Source organism: Coturnix japonica, chromosome 3 (genome assembly GCF_054131305.1).
Source record: "Coturnix japonica strain WE chromosome 3, WE-NBRP24, whole genome shotgun sequence".
Taxonomy (NCBI): domain Eukaryota; kingdom Metazoa; phylum Chordata; class Aves; order Galliformes; family Phasianidae; genus Coturnix; species Coturnix japonica.
The window spans coordinates 64,056,433-64,079,979 of record NC_140665.1 but is presented as its reverse complement, the minus strand read 5'-3'; the positions used below and the strand labels follow the sequence as shown (position 1 = coordinate 64,079,979).

Sequence of the window (23,547 nt, the reverse complement as noted above, 5' to 3'; positions counted from 1 at the left end):
CTTTCCAAAATCTCCATATCTTTTTTGTACTGAGGGCTCCACACCTGGACACAGTACTCCAGATGGGGCCTCACAAGAGCCGAGTAGAGAGGGCCGATCACCTCCCTATCCCTGCTGACCACCCCTCTCCTGATGGAGCCCATTTGCTTTCCGGGTTGCCAGAGCGCACTGCTGGCTCATGTTGAGTATTTCGTCCATAATCGTCGTACTCCCTGCTCTTCTGAGCAAACCCCACACACGCCAGCAGGCCACAGCGGCACATTCCTCCTGCCACTGCTCTGCCCAGGTGCGGTAGGAGCCCAGGAGATGGCAGTTACTTGGCGCTGCTCAGTGACTGGGGCCGCAGGTGGCACCGGCTGTGAGGCAGCGCTGTGGAGACTGCCGCCCGTTTAACGGCCGCCCGGCTGAGGCACCGACCCAGCAACAGCCGCGCTGCTTACTCGATTGTTTATTATTGTCCGGGAGGCGGTGGCGGGGCGGAGGCGCCAGCCAATGGCGAGCAGCGCTGTCCTGACGGCAGAACGCTGCGGACCAATGGGAGGAGAGGGCGGGCCCCGGCGGTCACGCGCGGCTGTAGAGCATGACATCATCTGTTTGCACGCCGCAGCCAAGCTTGGTCAGGGCGGGACGCGCTGGGGGGCGTGGCTAAGGGAGGGGGCGTGACTACGCGAGGGCCGTGGCTATATAAGGGGGCGTGCCCTGGGGCGGGCCTGCAGTGTGGCGGCCGCTGAGGTAACCGCGCTGCGGGCTCCTCGGGTGGGGCCGGCGGCCGTGCTCCGCTGTGTGGGCAAAGGACGGCGTTAAATTATAGGGACGGGGTAATTAAGTAATAAGTGGGTGTAATTAACTCCGTATGGGGTAAGAGGCGGTATGCCCGGCTTGCACAAGGGGTCGGCTACAGGGCAATCCCATTGGCACTATGTGTGTTTGTATGTGAGGGTGTCCTGGGAGTGGAGGGTGAAGTGGCTGAGTGCTGTCTTCTGTCTTGAGCTGGAACTGCTGCCACTAAATCCTTTCATACATCCTTGGAGGTGTTCAAGACCAGGTTGGACGGGGCCCTGGGCAATTTGATCTAGTAAATGTGTATGTTTGGTGGCCCTGCCAGGCAGGGGGGTTGGAACTACATGATCCTTGAGGTCCCTTCCAACCCAGGTCATTCTGTGATTCTGTGAAAACTGAATGTTTCAAACAGAAGAAAAAAGGAACCTGTACCTCAGCACATTGATGTGTGTGCAAATTTTGGTGCCAAACCAGTCTTAGGTCTGGTCCCCAAGTCATCAAGATCACTTGAGGAAAGAGCACTAATGTCACCGTTTCCTCCTTCTGTCGTGTTTCTCTTCCTTCCCCTCCCCTCTCACTGGTCAGCGAGTTCACAGGCTGAAGTCCAACCTCACAGAATCACAGAATGACCCGGGTTGGAAGGGACCTCAAGGATCACGTAGTTCCAACCCCCCTGCCTGGCAGGGCCACCAAACATACACCTTTACTAGATCAGGTTGCCCAGGGCCCCGTCCAACCTGGTCTTGAACACCTCCAAGGACGGGGCATCCACAACCTCCCTGGGCAGCCTGTTCCAGGGCCTAACCACTCTCCTAGTGAAGAACTTCCCTCTAACACCCAACCTAAAACTGATCCTTAAACTGCTGTTCATCCATTTGAGGAAAAATTTATAGTTGGAACTCAGCAACCATCTTTGGCAAGCCCCGGGTGTCTCCACAATGTGATACGGACTCTTGTTCTGCTTCTCCGTGCCAGTCAGCCAGTCTCCCCATAATAACTATGGAACCCAATGGTCAGTTTTAGCCAGATTGGGCAGAAAGGTTAAAGTCTCAAAGTAGGATGTTGGCTGGATTCTAAGTGACATCTCAATTGTGCACAAAGCCTGCTGCCCTTTGCCCAGCTTGTGTTTAAAGGACATTAGAGAACTGAGGGAAGAAAAAAGAATAGGGCAGATGGGAGGGGCAGGCAGGGTTATTGCAGTGGGCACAAACCCTTTGGAAACCTGGCTTCAAAGCCAGATAGCTTACAAAGGAACCTGCTATATACTTGCTTGTGTGAAGTCAATGTAGACAATGTGGCCATTGTTTTAAGGTAACTGCAACAACATTGTGTTACTGAACAGCAGTTACACTTTACAGTAGATGTCGATAACGATAAGTTCCAGGACCAACCCCCCTCCTCAATGCACCTTTAGCTCTACCTCCAACCGTACACCTGTGCTGCTGCATCAGCAAGCCTTTGTAAAGAGGTAAAGCCAGAAAAGTGACCTGCACTTCTCCAACTACCAGCCCAGGCAGAATGTAGGTTATGGCAGAAGGAAGGAGTGATGAGATCTGGGTTACTGCTAGAAACTGGTACACCGGCACCTTAGGAGAAGCTGGCTTTCTGTGTCAACAACATAGAAGACTCAAAAGAAAAACCGAGCTGATGTAGCAGAATATGAAAGCTTAAAAGAGTTAATCTCAACAAAATAATCACTTGTAAGGATTCCCCTCCAGAGCTCTGTCATATGACTGCTACCTTCCCCTAGGCAGTGTGCCATAGGCCCCGCGTCTCATGGGTGGTGAATGTGTGCGACCGAGATAACCCGCAGAGATGACTCAGCTGCAAAGGAATCATGACCCCGCTGGATCCATATCAGGTACAGCCTATGGCACGGAGAAGAACAGCTTTTAAAGGAACTCAGGAATAAATCATTTAAAAATGTGTAGAATAGTTTGCCCACGCGTATATTTTTATGTAGATCCTCTGAATCAGATCAGCCCTTGGAGTACGAGCACTTAATAGTCATAAAATGTTTGAGCTGATATTCAGGCTGGACATTAGGAAGCATTACTTTTCGGAAAGGGTAGTCAGGCATTGGAATGCACTGCCCAGGGAGGTGGTGGAGTCACCGACCATGGGAGTGTTCAAGAAACGTTTGGATGTTGTGTTGATGAATATGATTTAGCCAGGAAGTATTGGTAATGGTTGGACTAGATGATCTGATCTTCTAGGTCTTTTCCAACCTTGATAATTCTGTGATTCTGTGAGTTTTCCTTTCTTTCATCTTCACCACTCCTCTCATTTCTTCTACCTTTTTTCCCACCCTTCTATGAGCCCCGAAGAATGCCCGACTTCAGTTTCACCTGTGACAACGGCCTCTCTCTAGCAGTCCTGCACTTTGTGGAGGAAAAATGAACCCAGCTGTACCTCTTCATCAGCAAGTCCTTCTGTGGCTCAAGGAAAGGAGGTGGCTGTGCAGAAGTCATTGAACTCCATCTTCTGTCCAAGGAAGCAAATGGCGTGTAGCCCTCCCAGTAAGAAGGTGGCTGTCTCATCCGCCATGCAAGATACGTGTGTGTCTACCATCCTTATTCAAGGTTTTGGAAGGTGTTGCAGAGGAAGGCACAGTACTCTCAGCCTAAGTAGGCACAGTAAGTGAGTGAGTCTGTGGGATGGCCTCGGGGCTGGCCTAACTTTATTCCTGTTGAAGTCAGCGATAAAACTCCCATAAACCCAGCTTTTTGAAAATCCCACCCTCAGGGCGTTTAGGTACTTAAAGGAAGAGGCTGGAAATTGTGCAGGCTTTAGATTCAATTTGGATCACTCCTCTCGCAGCCTTCCCAGCCACAGAACAGCGATGATAACGGGTTCCTCGTTCTATTTCACTGTATGGAAGCATGGAGAATGGATACTGTAACTTATGCAGTAACAGGCTGTCTGGCTGGAACACATTTTGAAGAGGAAAGAGAATCCTGCAGCAAAGGGCCAGGGCTGGCACCCAGGAGATCTGGTTTTATTTCTCAGTTCTGACACGGGCTTCCTGTATGACCTCAGCAGAGTCATGTAATTGCTTGGTGCCTCGGTCCATCATCTCCTTAATAGGGTTACTACTTACTTATTTCCTTTCTCCCGCCCTGGCCTGTCTTACTTAGGCTGCAATTCTGGCAGGGAGTAGAGCATTTCTGACCACGTGCGGGGCCTTCACCTAGCACAATGAGCCGTAATGGCAGTGCCTGTGCAGCAATGCAATGCCAATTAAATAAATAAATGAAGATGATAATATCATTTAGGACTAGAACTTCAGCTTGAAACCCAGCCCAAGGTCAGAGCGTGGTATAGAACTGTGCAATGTGGAACCTTGGCAACTGAGGAAACGCTGCCCCCAAGCACGGCCAGGTTTGGGGAAGGCTTTGGTGTTGGTGACAGCCAGCAGCTGGCCTGCTTGGGCTCCTCGTGGTGTTTGAGGAAGCCTCACCACTCACAGCCTTGCTTGGTCTTTGATCTAGACAGTAATTCTGCGTGGAAACGCTTCAGAAGCACACCTGAGTCGACACGTTTTGTACTGATTCTGGTCCGTGGCTGAGGCTGACATAAAGCCGGGCAAGAGCTGTTGAGAGTGCCGTGCTCCTGGTTTGTGGGTCACCCCTTTACCCAACCTGTCATTAGCGACATCCTCAAGCTTCTGAGGCTCTTCCGTCAGGGGTGGAGAACACAGTGGGGTGATGGCCTTCACGTGGGCATCGGCTGAGTGTTCTCCACCCTGCTGCCTGAACACGGCACCAAAACAGGACCAAAACGGGACTCCGGAGGTAACACAGGAATAACTTGTACGCACAATTCACAGCCCAGTTAGGAGGCGCGCTATTGCTCCACTGCGACAAGCAGAGCTACCTGCAGGTGGGATTAGGCAGCAGATCGGGCGAACGTGACACAAACTCAGTGTATGGAGTAGTGAAATCACCCGTGTTGCTTAAATCCAAGAGGATACACGAGTGGACATGCAACGACACTGTACCACCCTCCCCGCTCCCCCCGGCGGAGGGGCGCAGGGGCCCGGCCGCGCTCCGCTCCCGTCTCCCCGCCCTGTGTGGGAGGCCCCGCTGGGCCCCGCCCGTGGGCGGGCGCTGCGTTGCGTTGTGTTAGGTTGCGGCTGTGTGCGCGCGGCTATAACTTTGTGTTGTGGCGAGGAGGAGGAGGGACGTGCCAACTGGCGGCCGGCAGGGCCACGGGCAGCTGGGGCGGGCTGCGGCAGCCGGGCCGCTCGCCTCGCCGCCTCCCCCCGCGTCGCCTTTAAAGGGAAGGCTCCGCCGAGCCCCGGGCGCAGAGCGGGCGGAGCGGAGCCGCGCAGCGGCAGGAGCGGCTGTATCGCCAACACCAGCACCGCCGCTGCCGGGCGCTGGGCTTCGCCTTTCCGCTGGCCTGGGGGCGGTCGTCGGCTCTGTCCCCACCGCTCCCCGGCCGCGGTTTTTCGGTGACTGGAGCGGAGGGAACTGTCAAGATGGCAGCGGCAGGAGCACGGAGGTTATGAGCGCCGAGGTTACGAGCGCGGCGGTGCTGCTGGAACAAAACCCATTCGCTTCGGCAGCCCGAGGGAGGGCTTAAAGCTCCCGGACCTGTTGGAGGAGCGCCGATCCGTCCCTCTCGTGCTCGCTTTTTCCCCCGTGAGAGAAAGGATTTCTATCGTTATTATTACGTTGTGGGTTTTTTGTGTTGTTGTTATTTTTTTTCCCTTTCTTCTGGCGAGGAGGTGCCGCTGTGTTTGGGGGCAAGGCGAAGTGACGGCGATCAGCGCGCAGGGATCCGCGCTCCCCTCGGGGCGTCCCGAAGAAGGACGGACTCCTCGGTGCCTCCCCGGGACGAGCGCAGGACCCCCCGAGGAAGGGAAGGTGCTCGCCGGCCCCCACGGCCAGGTACGGCGCGGACTCAGCCGGAGAGCCCGCATGGAGTGAAGAAACATAAACAAACGCACACTCGCGTCGCCGAGCGCACCCCGGCACCGCGCTCCGGCGCTCCGCCCGATTGAATCGCGTTTTTCGCTCTCCGTTCGTTGTTTTCGCCGGCTTCGCCCGTTCGCTCCGTGCCCGCGGGGAGCGGCATGCCCGCCCGCTAGGCTCCCGGCGGCACCGAGCAGGCGGCGGCGGAGGAGGAGCGGGGCCGGCGGCCGCCCGCCCCGTCGCAGCGCCCCGCCGCCGCCGCAGCCGCCCCCGAGGGAGGCCGAGATGGCAGAGGCGTCGCCCCCCGGGCCGCTCTCGCCCCTGGACGTGGAGCTGGACCCCGAGTTCGAGCCGCAGAGCCGCCCCCGCTCCTGCACCTGGCCGCTGCAGAGGCCCGAACTGCAGGCCAGCCCCGCCAAGCCCGCCGGCGAGCCGGCCGCCGACGCCGCCTCCATGATCCCCGAGGAGGACGACGACGACGAGGAGGGGGGCGGCGCGGCCATGGCCATCGGCGGCGCGGCCCCCGCGGGAGGCGAAGCGGCGGCCGCCGGTGGCCCCGAGGAGGCGGCGCGGCCGCCGGTCCCCGTGCCCGGAGGCGGCCCGGAGGGGCCCGGGCCGGCGCCGGGAGGAGCGGCCACGGCGGCGGGCGGCGGGGGGCTGAGCGGCGGCGGCCCCGCGGCGGCGGCGCCGAGGAAGTGCTCGTCGCGGCGCAACGCGTGGGGCAACCTCTCGTACGCCGACCTCATCACCCGCGCCATCGAGAGCTCCCCCGAGAAGCGGCTCACCCTGTCGCAGATCTACGACTGGATGGTGCGGTGCGTGCCCTACTTCAAGGACAAGGGCGACAACAACAGCTCGGCCGGATGGAAGGTGAGGGGACGGGCTGCCGGCTGACCGCAGCGTAGGGGACGAGGATGGGAAGGGATGGGACTTTCGCCGCTCGGCCACCGGCTGGTGCAGGGGGACGAGCAGGGAAGGCAGGAGACGGTGTTCTTAAAGGCTTTTTATTTTGTACAAGTTGTAGGGACCTTGTAACTCGCAACAGAAATAAGCGGAGTTGCTCTCGTGCGGTGCCAGCCCAAAGCTCACATGTAGATTGACTTGCGTTTTCCTCCAGCAACTGCCAGCTCTGCCGTTCCTAAAGGTGGTGGAGAGAAGCCCAAAGCTCCGTTTTCATATGGAGATGACAGGGTTGCGAGAGTGATGGCTTGGTGCTGCCAGCCTGTGTGCCCCTCACTTACCCCATCCATCCATCGTGCCCGTTGGGGTGATAGCAGCTTACAGCACGGCAGGCTGCACTGAGGTCGCTGCTGTGTTGTTGACGGACCCAGCCTGGCAGAGAGAGGCCCTGCACCCATACAACCTGGCAATGCTTACCCAGTGTAAATGGGGTGTGAGGTGGGCACTGCCCGACCCACTTGCTTTGGGCTTGTTCCCATGGCCGGCTGTCGGCCCTTTGGAGCTGACATGCGGCCATACAGATCTGTGGGTGCTGCTGCAGAACGTTACTGGGGTGTGTGGGGCATCGCGGCTGCTGCTAAGGGATGGGGCTGTTGAGGGCATGTGTGCAGGAAGTCTCCTTGTGCTACAGGGAGGTTTGGTTTCTACTTCGATTCTCCCTGCCTTGCATCAGGGGTAACTTGTGCATGAACCAGTCAGGAATACTGCGGGTTGAAGCAGCTCTGGCTGCGTTGTTGGCAGCTCTGCCTCACCCCGTAGTTCTGGAGTAGGACTGACGTGCTGCTAGGTTCCAAGTGGAGTGCTGTGGGGGAAGCGTTGGGATGCCATACCTCAGGCTCAGGAAAACAGGAGCACAAAGTTTATTGGGGCATAGCTAATGTGGGGCAGGGCTCTGAAACCCACGTACTCTGCAGTGTTGGAGCTGAGCTAGGCACCGGCTGTTGTGTGAGGGTGATCATGGAGTATGGCAAAGGGTTAAATTCTCATGGTGCCAGCGTGGCCTTCCTCAGTAGGTACTGCACACTGAGCCGAGGCTCTCGCTGCCAGCTGCTGTGGCAAACGCTGCTCCTTTATCAGCTGTGTTGAATTTTCAGTGAACTCCCTATCACTATTCCAAAGGGCAGGCAGCAGGGCTGTGCTGCTTGAGCTGAATGTGGTGGCAGAGCTCCCCATTGCCTCAGCAGCAGGACCCGGGCCGTAGCACCAAGTGCTCGGATTGATCAGCGTGCTTAATACAGTCACTATTTTTTCTGACAACTTAGCCTGTTAATTTGATATTGATTCCTTTCCTGAGCAGCATTAGCTGGTACTTGGAGCTAATTACAGTGTTAAAAACTTGGATCCCTTGGGATTTCTTTCATACGGTTTAGCTCAGAAGCCCTTCTGCAGCCTTTAGGGTGACCTTTATCAGCACAGAAGCATGTTGGGCCGTGTTCAGACAGTGAGATGCAGGGTTAAGGGAGGCCAGGAGCTGACCACGGGCTGCCGAGCAGAGCAGGGGCCACTTCAAGTCCCTGTGTATGTGTTAGGAAGAGGGATATTTCAGCTACTTTGAAAGTAAGTGAGTTTGTACAGAGGCACTACTCTTAAACAGGGACTCCATCTTAGCCTCCCGGTGCTCACGCGCATTATATGTTATCATCTCTGTTTCCTTCTCAGGTAGTGAACACAACTCTTCAGGAGGTAAGGTCAGCATCTCACACCAGACTTTTTTTCAGGTTTTAACCTAAGATTTTAAGTGAACAGAAAAATAACTCTGTATCAGACGAACTTCATCTTAGTTTCACGTAACCAGGTTTATTTTAGAAGGCTGCAGGCGCAATTAACAATATTCTTCTCCAGCCTTGAGGGGGGAAAAGTGTCGTTTTAAACAAAGGGAAGACGATACCTAGGATATCAAAACAAGGTATTATTATACATGAAATTTTAATGCTGTTCCCAGTGAGATGCGGTGAAGACCGTAATCCGTATGCATAGCTGGGATTACACTCCTCCAAACAATTATTTTAAGAGCTATAAATTAAAGTTGCGACTATCGTTCGACTACACATTATTATTATTTTTGCCTCGGCCATTAAAGCAGAAGTGAATGTTTCAGATGTGGTTAGGAAGACATATATTACGCTTCCGCTAACTCCGATAAGGCTCACCCCATGCACACAGCTCCAGCCTGCCCCAGTGCCAGCAGGATGCCAGCCCCACACTACTGTCAGTCCAGCCTGCTGGATGGCCAGAGAGGGGTTAGGTGTGTGCTCCCTTATTTGCTGACTGCCTGGGATCGCTGTGGGAAGTCAGCGTTTAAATTTCTTATTGCTGGAGCTGGGGGAAAGGTGTCGACTGGCAGCGTGGTGTAGGAGTATTGCACGCACCTCCATGCAGTTCCTCGATGGTTCGTATGTGTGTGCTCCTGAATTCAGGCATCTGTTACCCTATCTGCAGCCTGCGATTGCAGAGCTTCTGTGCTGCTTGCTAAATACTTGGAAAAATAATGTTTCAACTCACTTTCCTCAATAATCCCGAAGCAGAAAACCAAAGCAGCGCTCTCGGTTTGTGCCTATAGCGTAAGTGCCTGGTTTCACTGCAACATGTTGAAGTGCTCCCGTATCGTTTCCTATAACTCTATTTTGTAATTTCTCGTAGCACTCTCTTGCAAAACACAGCCTTTTCTGCAGGAAGAGTACACTAGGGGGACTGCTCTCCTCTCTGCTGAGCTGTATTGCAGGGCTGTGAATGGGTCCCTCGTATGCAGGTACCAGTAACTCCTGAATATTGGCACAGCTAACTTGCTTAGGTTTGGCTTTATACCAGAAGCCCGTTTGTTTTACACCTGTTGCGCTTGTTTTTACACTGTTGCATCTTCGTCATGAAGGATAAATACTATCCGCTGGCTTCTTTACTTTGGGGGGTAGATTTTTGGAGACTTCGTATGCAAACTCTGCCTCTTTCATTACCTTTTATTGACTGATGTGTGCTGAAGCGCTGCAATTCCTCCAGTGTGATGAACGCACAGGTATTCTGATTATTGAGGAAATTTACCAGTGATGTAGGCACAAGCCTAAATCTGTTAGCCAGATGCTGATACAAAGATGTGTGGGACGTTCTTGATCATCTTTTTGCAAAGGATGTGGGAAGGAAGCAACGCTGCGCTCTGTTCTTCTTACTTCTTCCTCCTCAGAATAGCAAATTGCTGTTTTATTAGGAGCAGCAGCATAAAACTGAAATTTGCTTTACCTTTGTTTTCCTGGTGCTCTTTTTATTAAAAACAAAACCATGTTTCCCAGTAAATTGCTGGCACTGGTATTTTTTTTTTTTTTCAATCCTTCTATTATTTTTTTACTTTTTTCCCCTAATTTTGAGCTGCCTTATTTGTCCACGCAGAAAGGCTTAGGCTGCAAACTGTAGTCTGATTATTTTTGATCCAGTGAAGCAGCCGTGGGTTTAAGCACGTGGAGGGTTCCTTGGGACTTCGCTGGGATTACTCGTGTCCTTAAACTTACTGCTTAAGCACCTTACCTGATCAAAGCCTTACGCTTGTAGTTTAGCAAAATGCTCAGTAACGTTTGTAAGTGAATTTCATGCTGAGTGAAACAGATGCAGAATTCCAGCCCCAAATGCTAGGTAACAAGCTGCTCGCGTCGAAGAGGAGTGTACTTTAGCATCAAAGTAATAAATGATCTGTTTTTGAACTTGACTGTGGAAGTCATGTGTAGATGTTAGTGCACATTATTATTTTATATTGGAAGCATTTACCAGAGATCTCATTTTCTTTCTCCTGCTTGTACAGGTAGGAAACAGCTGTGAGAGGAGAAGGAGGTATTGGGCAGCCCCTGAGAGGTGCTGCTGTTTCCCCCTGCAGTGCCTCAGTGAGGAGCACTTCTGCTTAAGGACTTGAAAAATGCTGATATGAGCACATTGCCTTTGTGAGCGTCATCAGCTGTAGGTAGAGTCACGAGTTCTGATAAACTTAGACAAGGGAATCTCCAGCGAATGTTGCAGAATAGCATTATGGCCAGGTAGGCTTGCTTGGGAAGTGCTGGAATCAGCGTTCCTGTGCTCTTTAAAAACATCAGGTTACCTGAAACGGTCGTGCAAGAACGGACTACTGGGAGCAAGGGGTATCTCAGGATAAGCAGCCAGGTGATTTCTGTAGGTGGCAGCTTCCTAAAGGTGCCCTGCAAGCTTTGAGAAGCCAGCTCTTTCTGTGGTGGCATTGAAAGTCTTTGTGATGTTTGCTTTGTGCTTGCAGTGCAATTACAGTGGGTTGTTGTGTGATGGCATCTTGCTAGCGGAGAAACCAAAAGTGCTCCCAAGTGCAAGTTGCTGTTAAGACTAAAACCCTGCTCGTTCTCTTTTCTCTCCCACTTTTGGAAAAGCTTTCCTGCTATCTCTGTCACAGAAAAAGTGCCCCAGGGCAAGGCTGTAAAATGGCAGCCCTGTGTTACCTTTAAAGGTATACAGCCCTCAAGGTTTCAAGGCTTGATCTCCCTGCAGGAGGGTGAGCCTTGAGCACCCAAATGCTGCCATTCCCAAGCTCACGTGGGAAAGGAGCCCCAGTCCCAGCAGCACTTCTTGGGGTCATGTCCTATAGAGAGCGTGGAGCCTGCTGGTAGTGCGGCGCCGAAGGAGCTGCTGGGTTTTATTTGATGTGGCTTTTCTTGGTGATGACAACATATGCACAGCACAGCGGTTCAGTAGCAGAGATAAAACGTTGAAGCAATGTGCACCATCATTCAGTTTTCAGTAGTGCTGACTCAGCACATTGTGAGTTAAGTGAGGATTTAGCTTAGCCTTCTATTCACTTTTTGTGTTTTTTTTAATATACTTCTACAAACTTGGACTGTTCTTTACTACAATTTCCTGCGCATTGCCACACACTAAGCTTGGAAAATGAGGTACGTTTAACCAATTTATGGCCTGACATATGTTAATTAACATTAATTACCTGCTTGAATAGTCCATTTAGCACTTATTATTAAAAAGTGGCTTGTCTACAGAAGGGGGATTTTCCTTCGGAGTGAGATGTTTTGTTCTGACTTGCTTCAGACAAAACCAGGATGGGTTACCCATGCTTTCTTTTGTGGCTGTGCCAGCTTTCTTTTGCTTCAGCTGCATGTGATGGGATACTATTGCAACGCTGACACCCCTAACTCCTCAGCCATGTGTATGTAATGTTTATTTGACATTGGCTTAGCTTTCCAAGCAGTTTGGTGTGTTTCCAAGTGTTTTTTGCTAGTGGTAGGTGCAGCTCTTGCTTCTCTGGTTGAGGGAGATGAAGGAAGAGCTCTGCTTCTCAGTTTGCCAATACTCAACTCTGCATGCTGCTGTAGACCTAATAGGCCATAAGAGCCTCAACACTGAGGAGTATCACTGGATGAGAGCTTACCTGGAGAAACAGGAGGAACTTGCTGCAGTGCTGTGTCTGTGAGCCCCAGGGAGGACCCACTGTCTCTTCAGAAGCTCTGCCTGGTGTGGACAATTTTCTGGAGGTCTGGATCACAAGAAGGAAAAGTGGAGATAAGACCAATTCTTTGGGAGGGTGTGTGGGAAGCTTAAGGCAGGGAACGGTTAAATGGCTGCTGACAGGGATCCAGAAATCCCAGAGGTGGCCCTTACATGACAGTTACAACAAGTGCCTTAATAAGGACGCCTTGAGTGTTGACTCGGAGCAAAGAACATTGTGTTCTGGGGAGCAACCCTTTCTAAGCACTTAAACCACAGACCGAGAGTGCAAACTGTAGTAAGTGAAACAACAGAGGCTTCATTTTGTTCCATGGAACTTGGGATTTTCCTTTCTGTGGTCATGCAGAAACCTGGAGGACTGCAGTGATGCAGTCCCAGCCCTGTGTGTGGGAAGAGCTCAGCTCTGCAGGTCTGTGGTGGAAGCTGGGGGTGCCCTGCAGGGAGGGCTCCTTCAGCTTTGTATGCAGGGCTTACTTCTAGATTCCTGCAGCCAGTGAGAGCTGGCTGCCACTGGAGTGGAGCATGGCCTTCAGCAACGGTGGGTGAAGTCTTACTGTCTCAATCAGCTACCTTGTCTTAAGGGTAATAGCTGATGTGCTTGTAGCTCTGTTTGCAGGCTTGGAGGCAGGTCAGGAGTTAACAGCGCTGGTGTCTCATTGGTAATACTGTGCATGCGTCCTACCTGAACTTTGCTTGTTGGTGCAATTTTCTTAATCTGTTCCCTAGAGCTGATTTAAAAATAAAGGCTATTTAAAGATTTCTACTGAAATAAGACTCCTTTGTACAGTTTCACTGTTAGAAAAAAATGCCTTTCTGGAGATTTGTACGGATAGATGTGAAGATGGGTTCTTATAGCAGACTTGCAGTAACGAATGGAATTAATTACTTGCTTGATCAAAACATGTAATGTACTTGTGAGTACATTATGAAATGCAGTGTTCTCACTTGAACACATTCATTTGCCAAGGTATTCTGTTCTCTTTTTTTTTCCCCACTTGTGTTTCATTTAATTTCTCCCTTGCAGGTGGGGCTGGTGCTTGGTGAGTGTGAGGGAGGCACAGGAGGATGGCTGAGGGCAGTGAAGGTGAGGTGGATGGAAGCACCTTGTGTCAGTGCCTCTGCAGCCCATGCCATCCTGGACAGCACTAAATTGGAAGCAGGAAGCTGCTGCTGAGGGTGTGGAGCTCTTATCTGTGCCATCATCCCGGGCTGTGACGCACCCTGGGGCCAGTGGGCATGTTTCAGTGGGGTGAATCACCGAGTCATGCCACTGTGTCCCTGTAGCCCCTGCCCAGGTGGAGGGTGGGTCTGTGCTGAGGTCTGCTGACAAAACCCATGTGGGAGCTGTGGAATTAGGAGGGGATGGAAGAGAGTTGCCAAAGGTGTGGGTTTAGTCTGCTGGCACCACTGAGGCTACCTTCATGCTTTACATTTTGCTTGCTCACACCCCGGCCTTGTGGCACTTCAGACAGGCATGCGCCCTGGGTTTTTTTCAGGCCTCCAGCTCTGTCTGGGTCCGTGGAGACATCTGGAGTTGTGACCAACAGATGTGTGCAGCACAGTCTCAGGAAGAAAGTTTGTGGTTGGTTTGTTGGTTCCCCAGCCATGTGATGAGCCAAAGAGAAGAACTGGGCTGGGTGCCAGTGTGTCGGCAGGGAGGTGGCATCTGCTTATCGTGGCCCCAGATGGGTGGGAGGACAGCAGATAAAGGAGGAGGCTGGGAGGACAGAGCTCAGCCTGCTGTGGGAGGGCAGGTAGGGGTGCACCACAACGCAGGCACACGCGTGTCTTGCCTTGGGGTGCTGCGGAGCAGTTGTAGAGGGGATGCAAATCATTTTGCATGGGTGCAGCCTGGTCTGTGACAGTGCAGCAGGGGCAGATGAAAGCAGGGCCTGATTCCTGTCCCTGCATAAGGCCACATCAGAGCAGCATGATGGGGCTTTCCAGGCAGGGCTCCCCTGCAGTGCCAGCATGTATTTCATCAGTGTCAGTAAGAATGGAGCCAGCGCTGCTTATAGCCCTGGCTGCAGTTGGAACTGGGCTCCCCCTGAGGACTGTGTGGGGCCAGGCAGTGTTAGTAACAGCGTTGCCTGCACTTAAGTAAATAAAGTTCTATTTATAAGCATTTTCATTACCTGGTAATACTCTAATACGGAACACTTTCCTAATCTAAAGAGCCAGCAATGAAACTGGTAAGACTATTTGTCAATATAAATTAGTGCTTTCTCAATTTATTTTTTTTCTGAAACAGACTGAAAAAGAGTAAAAAAATATTATCTTAAATAAATAATTTTAAGACATGCTCTCCAGTGTCATATTTACTTTATCAAGTCTAGAATATGGGCTGAGTCCAGAATATGGGGATTGGAAGTACTTTGAAGTCCCTTCCAACCAAAGCTATTCTATGACCATATTATCTTGGTATCTTCACCAGCTATATGCTGGCACTCTTTAAACCTTCTGTATTTGATTCTTACTCTCTATGCTGGCTCTTCGGATAGATATTTCGGCTTTCCAAAGGTGGTTTACAACCAAAGGTAGCCCTACCTTCTCATATAAAATCTACAATGTAAATGTACCTTGAAACGTGGGACCAAATCCACATCAACACTGTGCGACTTTGTGGGTATTGGTGAAGTTAGGTAGTGAACCCTATCTTGGGCAAATATATTTGCTCGTACTTGATGGAGGATTTATCAGTTTCACATATAAAGTTCTAGATACGCTTAGTACATAAAATTGGCTCCTGATAAGCGAGAACGCTGCTAAACAAAGAGTGTCTTTGTGTGAGGCTTTCACTGACTCTCACGTTATCACCTTTTTTTGCTGATTGGTTTTGCTGTGAGAACAGTGATGTGGTTTCCTGAAAGCCTATAACTTATTTGCTCTTCAAAACCCTGGGCCTTAGCAAATGTTCAGAACGTTTTTTTTTTCCAGGAATTTATAAGAGTTGGCGGTGCCGGTTCAAGTCATGTCCTGAGATGCAGCGTAAGCTGAGACTCCTGAAGCTGGTGTCCTTGTTTTGTGCAACATGATCTGTTAGGTTTAAAAGCTTCACTGTACCAGAGAACTCAAAACCGTTTGTCTGCTATGTCAGGTTTCAGCATGAATGGTGGTTCTTTAAGTATTCATCACCTCCTGTGGAAGGAGGCAGCTGTTCAAGCAATGCTTTTGGAGGAGAATAGCCTTGACACCAAGAGTGATGCTGCTACTGAGAACCTGCAAGAGATCTTGAGTGTTTTGGGAATCTTGTGCAAGCAGCTTCTACTTTTGCACAGCCTGAACCATATATGTGACCCAGATAAGTAGGCTACATCTGAAGTCTTAGATTTGAAAATGGAAATGGTGTCAGAGCTCTGAATGGCTTGAGCCAGAGATATCCAGCTTCGTTTGTTTAGCAGCTGAAATCCCTAAACCCAGTTCTATTATTTCCATCATTATGGTGACTGTGTGATTCTTGGCTTTCCCAAGCTGGTTTATTTCTTGGCCCGCTGCTCTTACAACCTAGTTCCTGCGTGGTGCAAATGTTTTTGATTAAAAGGTACAAGGAGGTTTGCACACTTGAGATAGGGGAAAAATCTCTTATGAAGAGCTGTTTTTCAGGCTTCCAGAAAGGGAGCTGCATGCTTACAAAGATATTTGGATATCAATTGCAAGGCCATTTTACGTTGAAAAGGAAAGCATTTGTGCCATAAGGTAGTGGCATGGGGGGTTTGGAGGAGGAAGGGCACTGAGAACTAGCAGTGGGAAGGAAATCAACCTGACGTGTGTTTGTCAGCATCTGATGTGTACCGGGCCTGGTGGGGTAGCTTGGAGCAGGTGGAGGAAGCATACTGTTTACCTAATTAGAAACATAAATAAAATCTTTCCAACATTTTTCTAAATTAAAATGCACTGGAAACATATGTCAAACTTCTCACATCCAGGAAAGCTCTCTCTCACCCACCGTTCCCTGGGGAGATCCTTGCAGCCCACCTTCGTAAGGCTTCTCTGGGCAGCAGCTGTTCTTCAGGGAGAGGTGGCTGTGGTCTAGGGTGATAGGGCAGAAGCTGGGAAGCCATGGGTTAAGGTGGTAGTTGGGGTTGATGAGGGATTTCAGCCTGTTGTGTTTGCTGAGAAGTAATGATGGTGAGGATCGTGGTAAGGGCAGCTCTGTGAGGCCAGTGCGTTTTGGGCACCGAGGAAGCAAAGGTGATGCTAATTGCAAGAGAGAGACTACTTAAACACTTTGCATTATGTTTGAAAGGAAGGGGGAATAATGCTGTTTGAATGACCTATTTTGACTTTCTCAGTGTAATATGGTTAATGTTGTTGACTTTTCTGGACAGTGAATTACCATTTTATCAAAGCCTGCTGGAAATGACTGTGTTGCTGGGTGAGGTGTTTCAGCCACGCAGTCTCAACTGAGGAGTTACCTCTCGCCTCTTCACTCTATGGCATGAGTTTTTCCTCTTTCATCCGGGAAGGTATTTTGCTATGCAGCACGATGACAGCAGGTTTTTAAATACAAAATAGGGACCTGTCAGGAAGAATATAAAATGGGGCACTGAAGAAGTCTAATTTAGAAGCAGAAAGGGCATAAATCTCCACCTCTTTCTGGAGACAGAAGGCCAAAGTACAGAAGTGTTTCCTTGCTTGTAAAATTCAGTCCTGGTCACAGGGAGAAGTCGTGCTAAAGACGTGACTCTACCTAACCTCCTCGTTGCAAGTTTTTCCACATTATTTTCAGTATGGAGCTGGATGTTACATAAGGGGATTCTTGGATGATGAAGTGCCTCTGTTAGGATCTGCTCTGCTTATTGTGTAGTTACTGAAATTGTTTGCTGTTTTGGACCAGTGTCAGGCAGAATAATACTGAATAAGTCCCAGATGAATGTGGGTGGTGAAAGGAGAAAAATAACTTCAAATAAAGAGCGGTATTATCAACTGAACAGCTAATGTTGGTCCTCTGGTGCTGAAAAATGGAAGCAGGAAAAAAGTAGTCGATTTTTCTTTTTTTCCTTTTTTTCCCTTTTCTTTCTATCTTCCTTTTCTTCTTTTTCTTCCCTTCCTTTAAAAACCTGAAGGATTTGTTCTGACAAGTGTTTGGCACACTCCTTAAACTCGCAGCAGTTTGGGATTGGCACAACAGTGCTGCAGAGTATTCAGAGAACTGCAGACCAGCCTCCAAAATGTGTGTGTGTGTCGTCAGATTCTTTGTCCGTTTCGGACAAGATGAGCTGTAGTGTCACTTGCAGCTACTGGATCCAAGAGTATATGTGGTGAAAAGAAAACTGTTTTGGCCAGGAGGAATGTTCACTTTGGGTTTTTCCAACAGCTGGGTCAGGATTTAACCATGACAAGATCTACTCGTGTCATTTTTTTTCTATTGAGACTCACACCAAGCTTGTAATATGACAGTGCACTCTAGTTAAAGGAAAGGGGTGGGGGGGGGAAGCAGCAAATTGAGAAATGATGTGGATTTGGTGTACTCTAAGCCTGAAGGAAGAATAGTTTACTTGAGCACTATGATAACAATTGCTGGAGAAATTAAGTGTGGGTTTCCTTCTATTGTAGTTGAATCATGACCTCTTACTAAATTTATCCAGTCTCGGGTGCCTGGTTTCTGGTTTGACATTTTCATTTGGATGACAGTTACTTTCTTAGAGCTCTGCAAGGGCTGAGACATGATGGCTTCCTTATTTTCTGTGGGAAACGCTCACAAGTCACCAAGCACCAATTGCTCTTGTAGGGATGGGTGTGCTCAAGGCCACAGCGTTCTCTCTAGAAGCAACATGATACATGACAGGTAGGTGCCAGCAGTGGCAGTCACATGCCTTTCCCATTTTCCAGGAGCAGAGAGGGAACAGGAAAGTCAGACTTAAGTTGCTTGAATAGCTGAAGTATTCCTGTGGATACTCCAAGACTGCACGAGTACCTGTGTGGCTTGTTCTGACCGCTCCGTGAAATGCTCCACAGAAGTACTAAGTGACAGTATACTCAATTTATGCCAAAGTCTGCACCAAAAAATGTTTAAATATAAAAGCCAATGCTCAGAAATTGAAATTGTTAGAGTTGCTTCTCTCATTTGGAATTTCCCCTCTTGTTCCCTGTGACACCATCATTAGCAACACACTGTCCTTCCCCAGCTTCAAGATGGGTTGCATGCTTCATGGGGGTGACAGGGTTGCAGTTCATCCCCAATGCTCTCCATGTGGGCCCTGCCCCATGCTTGTTGCTACGCACTCAGTAAGGAAATACATTCTTCCCTCCCTGCTGCTCTGTGCCATCACCTCCCCAGCATCCCCTGTGCTCCTAGCGAGCACCAGCCAGCCTCCTCTCTCCTCCCCAGCCTCCTGTTCCAGACTCCTTCCTTGCTCTTCCCAACCCTGCTCTGTACATCTTGCCTCCCTGCCTCTCAGATCAGCTCTCTTCATACAGCTGGCCAAGTTTCCAGCTCCTGGTTCCATCTTTCTCCCCTGTCCCAGTACTTCCTGCTTTCAGTGTCTTGCCCATCCCGTGCTGCTTGCCCTATTTCCATTCATACTTTAAGTTCGGGTTTGCAAGGCCATTAGCAACTGGGAACAGGGTTTTATAATAGGAAGTGTTGGACAATGCGAGATGTAGGTGGGGCTCACAGAACCACCTATAATTTACAACTTTGTTTATTTTTTTAAACTAATTCAGCCTTGGGTAAGCAGTGCTGGTGCTGTCAGTGTGCAAATCCTTAGTCATTCGGGTAGTGTTATTCACTCTGCTGATACTGTGTAAATAGGGATTGCTCGTTGGTGTACGTGATGATCCAGCCTTAGGGAGATTTGCATCTCTACTGTGGCGTGGCCTGAATGAGACAGCTAGCAAGCAGTGTCTGAGATGGTGCACTTCAGGGCTTTGATGAGCAGTCCTTAAAATGCTTGCCGTTTTGGGCAGAAAATTGCAAGATTTTATTAGGAGAGACTTGAAGGTTGCTTTCCATCCATATGACTGGGTTGTGACTGTGGGCTGAGTGCACTCTCTGGCTCCTCTTTGACCTTCCTGCACTAGGACAGGCAGCCATAAGGTCAGAATAAGCTCATCACCCATTTTATCAGCTACCCAGTGGTCCCCACTTGGTTGATTGTTTTTGCTGATGCCTGTGACCAAAGCTGAGGGAGAAATTGAGCATCAGCTTCTGAAAACCTTTTGTTGTATTTGGTGGAATGTGGAATAATTGTGATGAGGGCCTGATTCTTTTTTCCTTCCCTACTGATGGTGCTACAAGTTCCTCGTGATAATGTATGTCGTATAATCTGTGATATGTCATAGATTATATGATGTGAAAGTATAGAGTCCATAGTACTGTGTACATATCCTGCATCCTCTACTGGGTGCCCTCTGACTCAGCATATTTAGTTTAGAAAATAAAATAACCTTTTCTTATGTAGCTCCTTGTATCTTCTGCCTCTGCTGCAAACTTCGTGCTTTCTCTTTGATGATTCTGGTAAGCATCACCTGGTTTCCTTCATAGTCAGGAGACAGCTTAGTACAGAGCTGGTGCCAGACCAGCTTCTATAACGGTGGGAATAACCCTGTATTGACTTTTCAAAGAACTTAGGCTCAGAGCACACAGTTTATGAGCCCCTAGTTTTGAACTTTATTATGACGGAACTTTAATCAGGTAGCAGGCTGGCCTTTTTCCATGGCAATAAAGTGCACACAAACAGGCATTGCAGCAAGTAGTACAAAAGCAAATCTGGCAGGTCTCCTACAAGAGAAGTCTACAGTTGATTCTCTGCCACTCCTCTGCAGGCTGTTATAGAGGCCAGGGAGGCTGAGGGGTTCACAGCAGCTGATAGGTTTCAGACACCATGCTTGGGTTTCCCAGGCTATTGATAACAGCTGTTTAGTCACAGATCTCTGGGTCACGATGTACTGGGATTTTCTGATGGTTGTGACCTTGGGAGGGAATTAGACTGGATGTAATGTTTCCAAGAATTGGAGATGCCTGTGCCATTGACCTGGTACGCATTGCTGGATCAGTTACCAGCGCTGGCAGGATTTCACTGTAGGGGGTTCTTACAGCTACATCAGTCTTGTAGATTATTGTTAATTGGCTGTAGTACAGAGGCAGGTATTTGCAGGGAGGAAGGACCTTATATAGCTGCTTTCTGCGATGTGGGTTCCCTGTGTGCAGTGCTGTTGTGATAAGTACCCTGGTGCTGCATCTCACTTCCATCTTCATAAAATTGTTAGCAGTTTGTGTGGAATCCCTGTGAACATGAGGGATTGTTGTGTGGTACTGCATGGTGCTCCTGAGCATCCAGTGGCAATGGGAGCTGTGTACGCAGAGATGTCATAGCTTTTGTAATGTGGATGTGAACTGTGGTGTGGGGACTCAGTGCTTCTGCAGTGTGTGCTGCAGTGGCTTAGGCCCACCCCAAACATTCGTGTGTGTGTGTGTGTGGGGATTTGCAGGCAGGAGTTCCCCGTGACCTGGGCAACCCCAGAGCTGGATCCAAGCTGTGCTCAGATGATGGGGGCAGTCATTACACGATGTGCTGAGATACTTTTAACTTGTGACCTCATGGCTTCTGAGTGTGCTCCTTTGCAGGGGACAAGAGATATGCCATGACCCTGCTCCATCAACCACGTGTTTTGGCCAGAAAGAACGGAGCCAGCTTTGGGTGTGATCTTTCAGCTTTGGGGTCACTTCATTTTCTTTTCAGCCTGTGTCACAGCACAGCATGGTGTTTTTCACAGGATGATCGAGCTGAGGCACTGTTTGCGTTTGTTCATGCTTGCATGGTGGCTGCAGCCACCAGAAAACTTTCCTCTGTGGAAATGCAGCCCCCCCTGTTCCAGGCTGTTTGCTATTTACTTCCTTTGTAATTGCCTGTCAAAGCGCTGCCTTTAATTCAAGTGCTCGTAGGGTTTTCCTCAAAGTGCCTATGCGGTATTAAAGCCAGTCAGGAGTTACAAATGTAAACATGTTTACACAAAAATGAGGAATGCATGAAAGCTGGCAGCGCTTAAAGCAGCCAAAAGCAGCGTGATTATATGCTGGAGGGACACTGAGAATGTGAGTTGCCGGTGTGTGCATCCAGAAGTAAATCCTGACAAGAAGCACTCACAGCCTCTGCCTGCCTGCTTGTGCGCGGGCTGCTGACACAAGTGAGAGGATCTAGGAGCCTCTGGGAATGCCAGGAGGGCCCTGAGGGAGAACGTGGGACTCCGAGGTAGAACATAGGCTCTATCTGCTGGGTCTTTGTTTTAGATTTTCCCGGGCAGTGGCAGTACAGGCAGCAATTGGGAGAGCTGTGAAGGTGTTGTTTCATAACTGAAAGTTGGATGTCCTGCCCGAGCTGGCGTATCTGGGGCTGTGAGTGCCGGCACATTGTTTACTTCCTCTGTTCGTTCTGGGACATTCAGTCCTAAGGAGCATGATACGCTTGCATAAACACTGCAGCCAGATTTATCTCTCAATCCTATCTTTCCTTTCCAGTCTTGGAAAGTGATTAATCTACAGCACGCATTTTGTTCTTTGATTGCAGGGTGTTATTCTGTAATCATTTACAGTTTTGCAGAGCTGTAGTGCTGACTTACTGGAGTATTTCTGCTGTGCCCCAGCTGCTGCTGGCTGCAGCTTTGGCTTTTGGAGCGGGGTGTTCTGCCGTGTGACTCTGCAGCGTGGAAGTCATTTTCTTTTACATCGTGTGCTTTCTGCACACTTAAATAATTCAAATGCACGTATCTGAAGTGCAGATAAGTATCTCTGCAGCAGGACACGCTGCGGGTTGGTTTGTAGGTTGGAAAACCATGTGTCCAAGTGCTGGCTGCTAGCTGAGGTTTCCCCTGTGATTTTCGTGGAGGGTGGAGGAGTTTAAATGATGTGATTTCCCATGCTGCGCATCACATAGCAAAGCTTACTCCAGGTAAAAACTGTCAGCCTGTGTGGTTATGAGTGGTTATGAGGTGCTGTATGTGCTGCTTAGCATCTGATGGAACAAGAGAAGGGAAGAGATGGAAAAGTAAACTGGGAAATCTGTTCTATCCTCACGGCATTGAGGCTTTTCTGTGCACCCTTTGCAGTTTTTGTTTGCTTTCTGTGTTTTCTAGTGTGTGGCATATAATAAGGTAGGAAGGAGGTAGAAGAGGTAACAAGAGTGAGTTAACACTAACACGCCATGAGTTAGAGATGAGGTGATCAAGGAGAGCTTTGTTTGACACCAGTGTCCAAACTGTAAACCGGTCATTCTTCTTTCAGTAAAATAGTGTGAAAAGGAGGTAGGAAAAAACACAAAGAAAATCACATGATTGTGGGTTACAATGTGCTGTTAGGGTTTTGTTTCGTTGTTTTGTTTTTGTTTTTTAAACACCTTTCTTTCCTGCAGAGAAAAAGCTTTTAGTGGACCTGAGGTGGGATCAGGCACCTGTGTCACAAGCCTGGTCTTAGCAAGCAGAGAATGGTCTGCAGAGATCTGGAGGGGTAATCCCATACGCCCTTTAGGGTAAAATGCTTCCCATCTCCTCATGACAAACCAAAGCATCCCAGTTAAAAGAGAAAAGCCACACCAATAGCGTACTGCCTGCTGAGGGTGGGGAAACTGAGGGCACTGCAAGCACAGGGTGTCTGCTCAGTGGTGTGTCCAGAGGACCCCAGGCCAGAAATCAGGACCAAGTCCAAATCCAAGCAAGTAAGTGAGAGGTGTTCCACTCCATCACCCTACCCCACTTGCTGACTTTCACTCTTATTTTCCCTAAACTATGAAAGGGCAAAGGAAATTTCCTGTTTGAAATTGTAACTCACAAGCAAAACTAGTCTTAACATTTAAAATTTCTAACTAGGCAAAAATGTATTTTCTGTATTTTGTGCTAAAAGTTGGTTCTAATTATGTTTTTGAAAGCGTCTTCTCTGCAGTGTAGAGTGGGGCCGGAGGAAAGGAAATGAAATCAGAAATGGAGAAAAGTTATGTTAATCATAAATAGCTGCGGTAGGAAGGTAGGTGTTTATATGTGCAATAGTACAGTACCTACTGTGTGTATTTTGGGAGAACCTGAGTATAGCAGCTGCGCTGAAATACTTGACAGCAAAGTCAAATATAGTCTCAGGTTTAAAAAAAAATAGAAAAGAAAAAAAGGAGCTGCCGCTGAGGGTGGAATGGCAGCTTGGAGCTTGTGGGCGTTGTCTGCCCAGCAGGGCACAGGGCAGGCTGCAATAGCAGCGTTGGTTTGCAAACAAGATGGCCCACCTCAGGTTTCCCTGGGATGTGCACGAGGCTGACAGCCTTGTTCTTCTGCTGTCTTCTCCAAAGGCTGTGTTTTCTGAGGTGCTGCTGGTTTGGGGCTCATGGACTTTGTTGGGTTGCAGGTCTTTGGGATTAGGAAGCAGCAAAGGCACAGGCAGCAAACCCGAGGCACCCGTGTGTGCTGTGAGGTCAGAAAGATCACTAAGTTAGTCTTGTCCATGAAA

At 49.5% G+C, this 23,547-nt stretch overlaps 1 protein-coding gene across 2 annotated transcripts in view; it reads left to right on the top strand.

Moving 5' to 3' along the window:
• The first annotated feature begins 706 nt into the window (after positions 1–706).
• Positions 707–23,547, top strand: part of FOXO3 (forkhead box O3) — an 85,452-nt gene continuing 62,611 nt past the window's right edge. Inside the window, exons 1-2 of one of the 2 annotated variants that reach the window (XM_085543646.1) lie at positions 707–732; positions 2,535–2,641. In XM_085543646.1, coding sequence (XP_085399772.1) covers positions 2,618–2,641 — 24 coding nt within the window. In that variant the 5' untranslated portion in view covers positions 707–732; positions 2,535–2,617. Of the gene's footprint in view, positions 733–2,534; positions 2,642–3,438; positions 6,570–23,547 lie in introns of those variants that run through there. The other variant, XM_015858632.3, reaches the window with a different exon arrangement.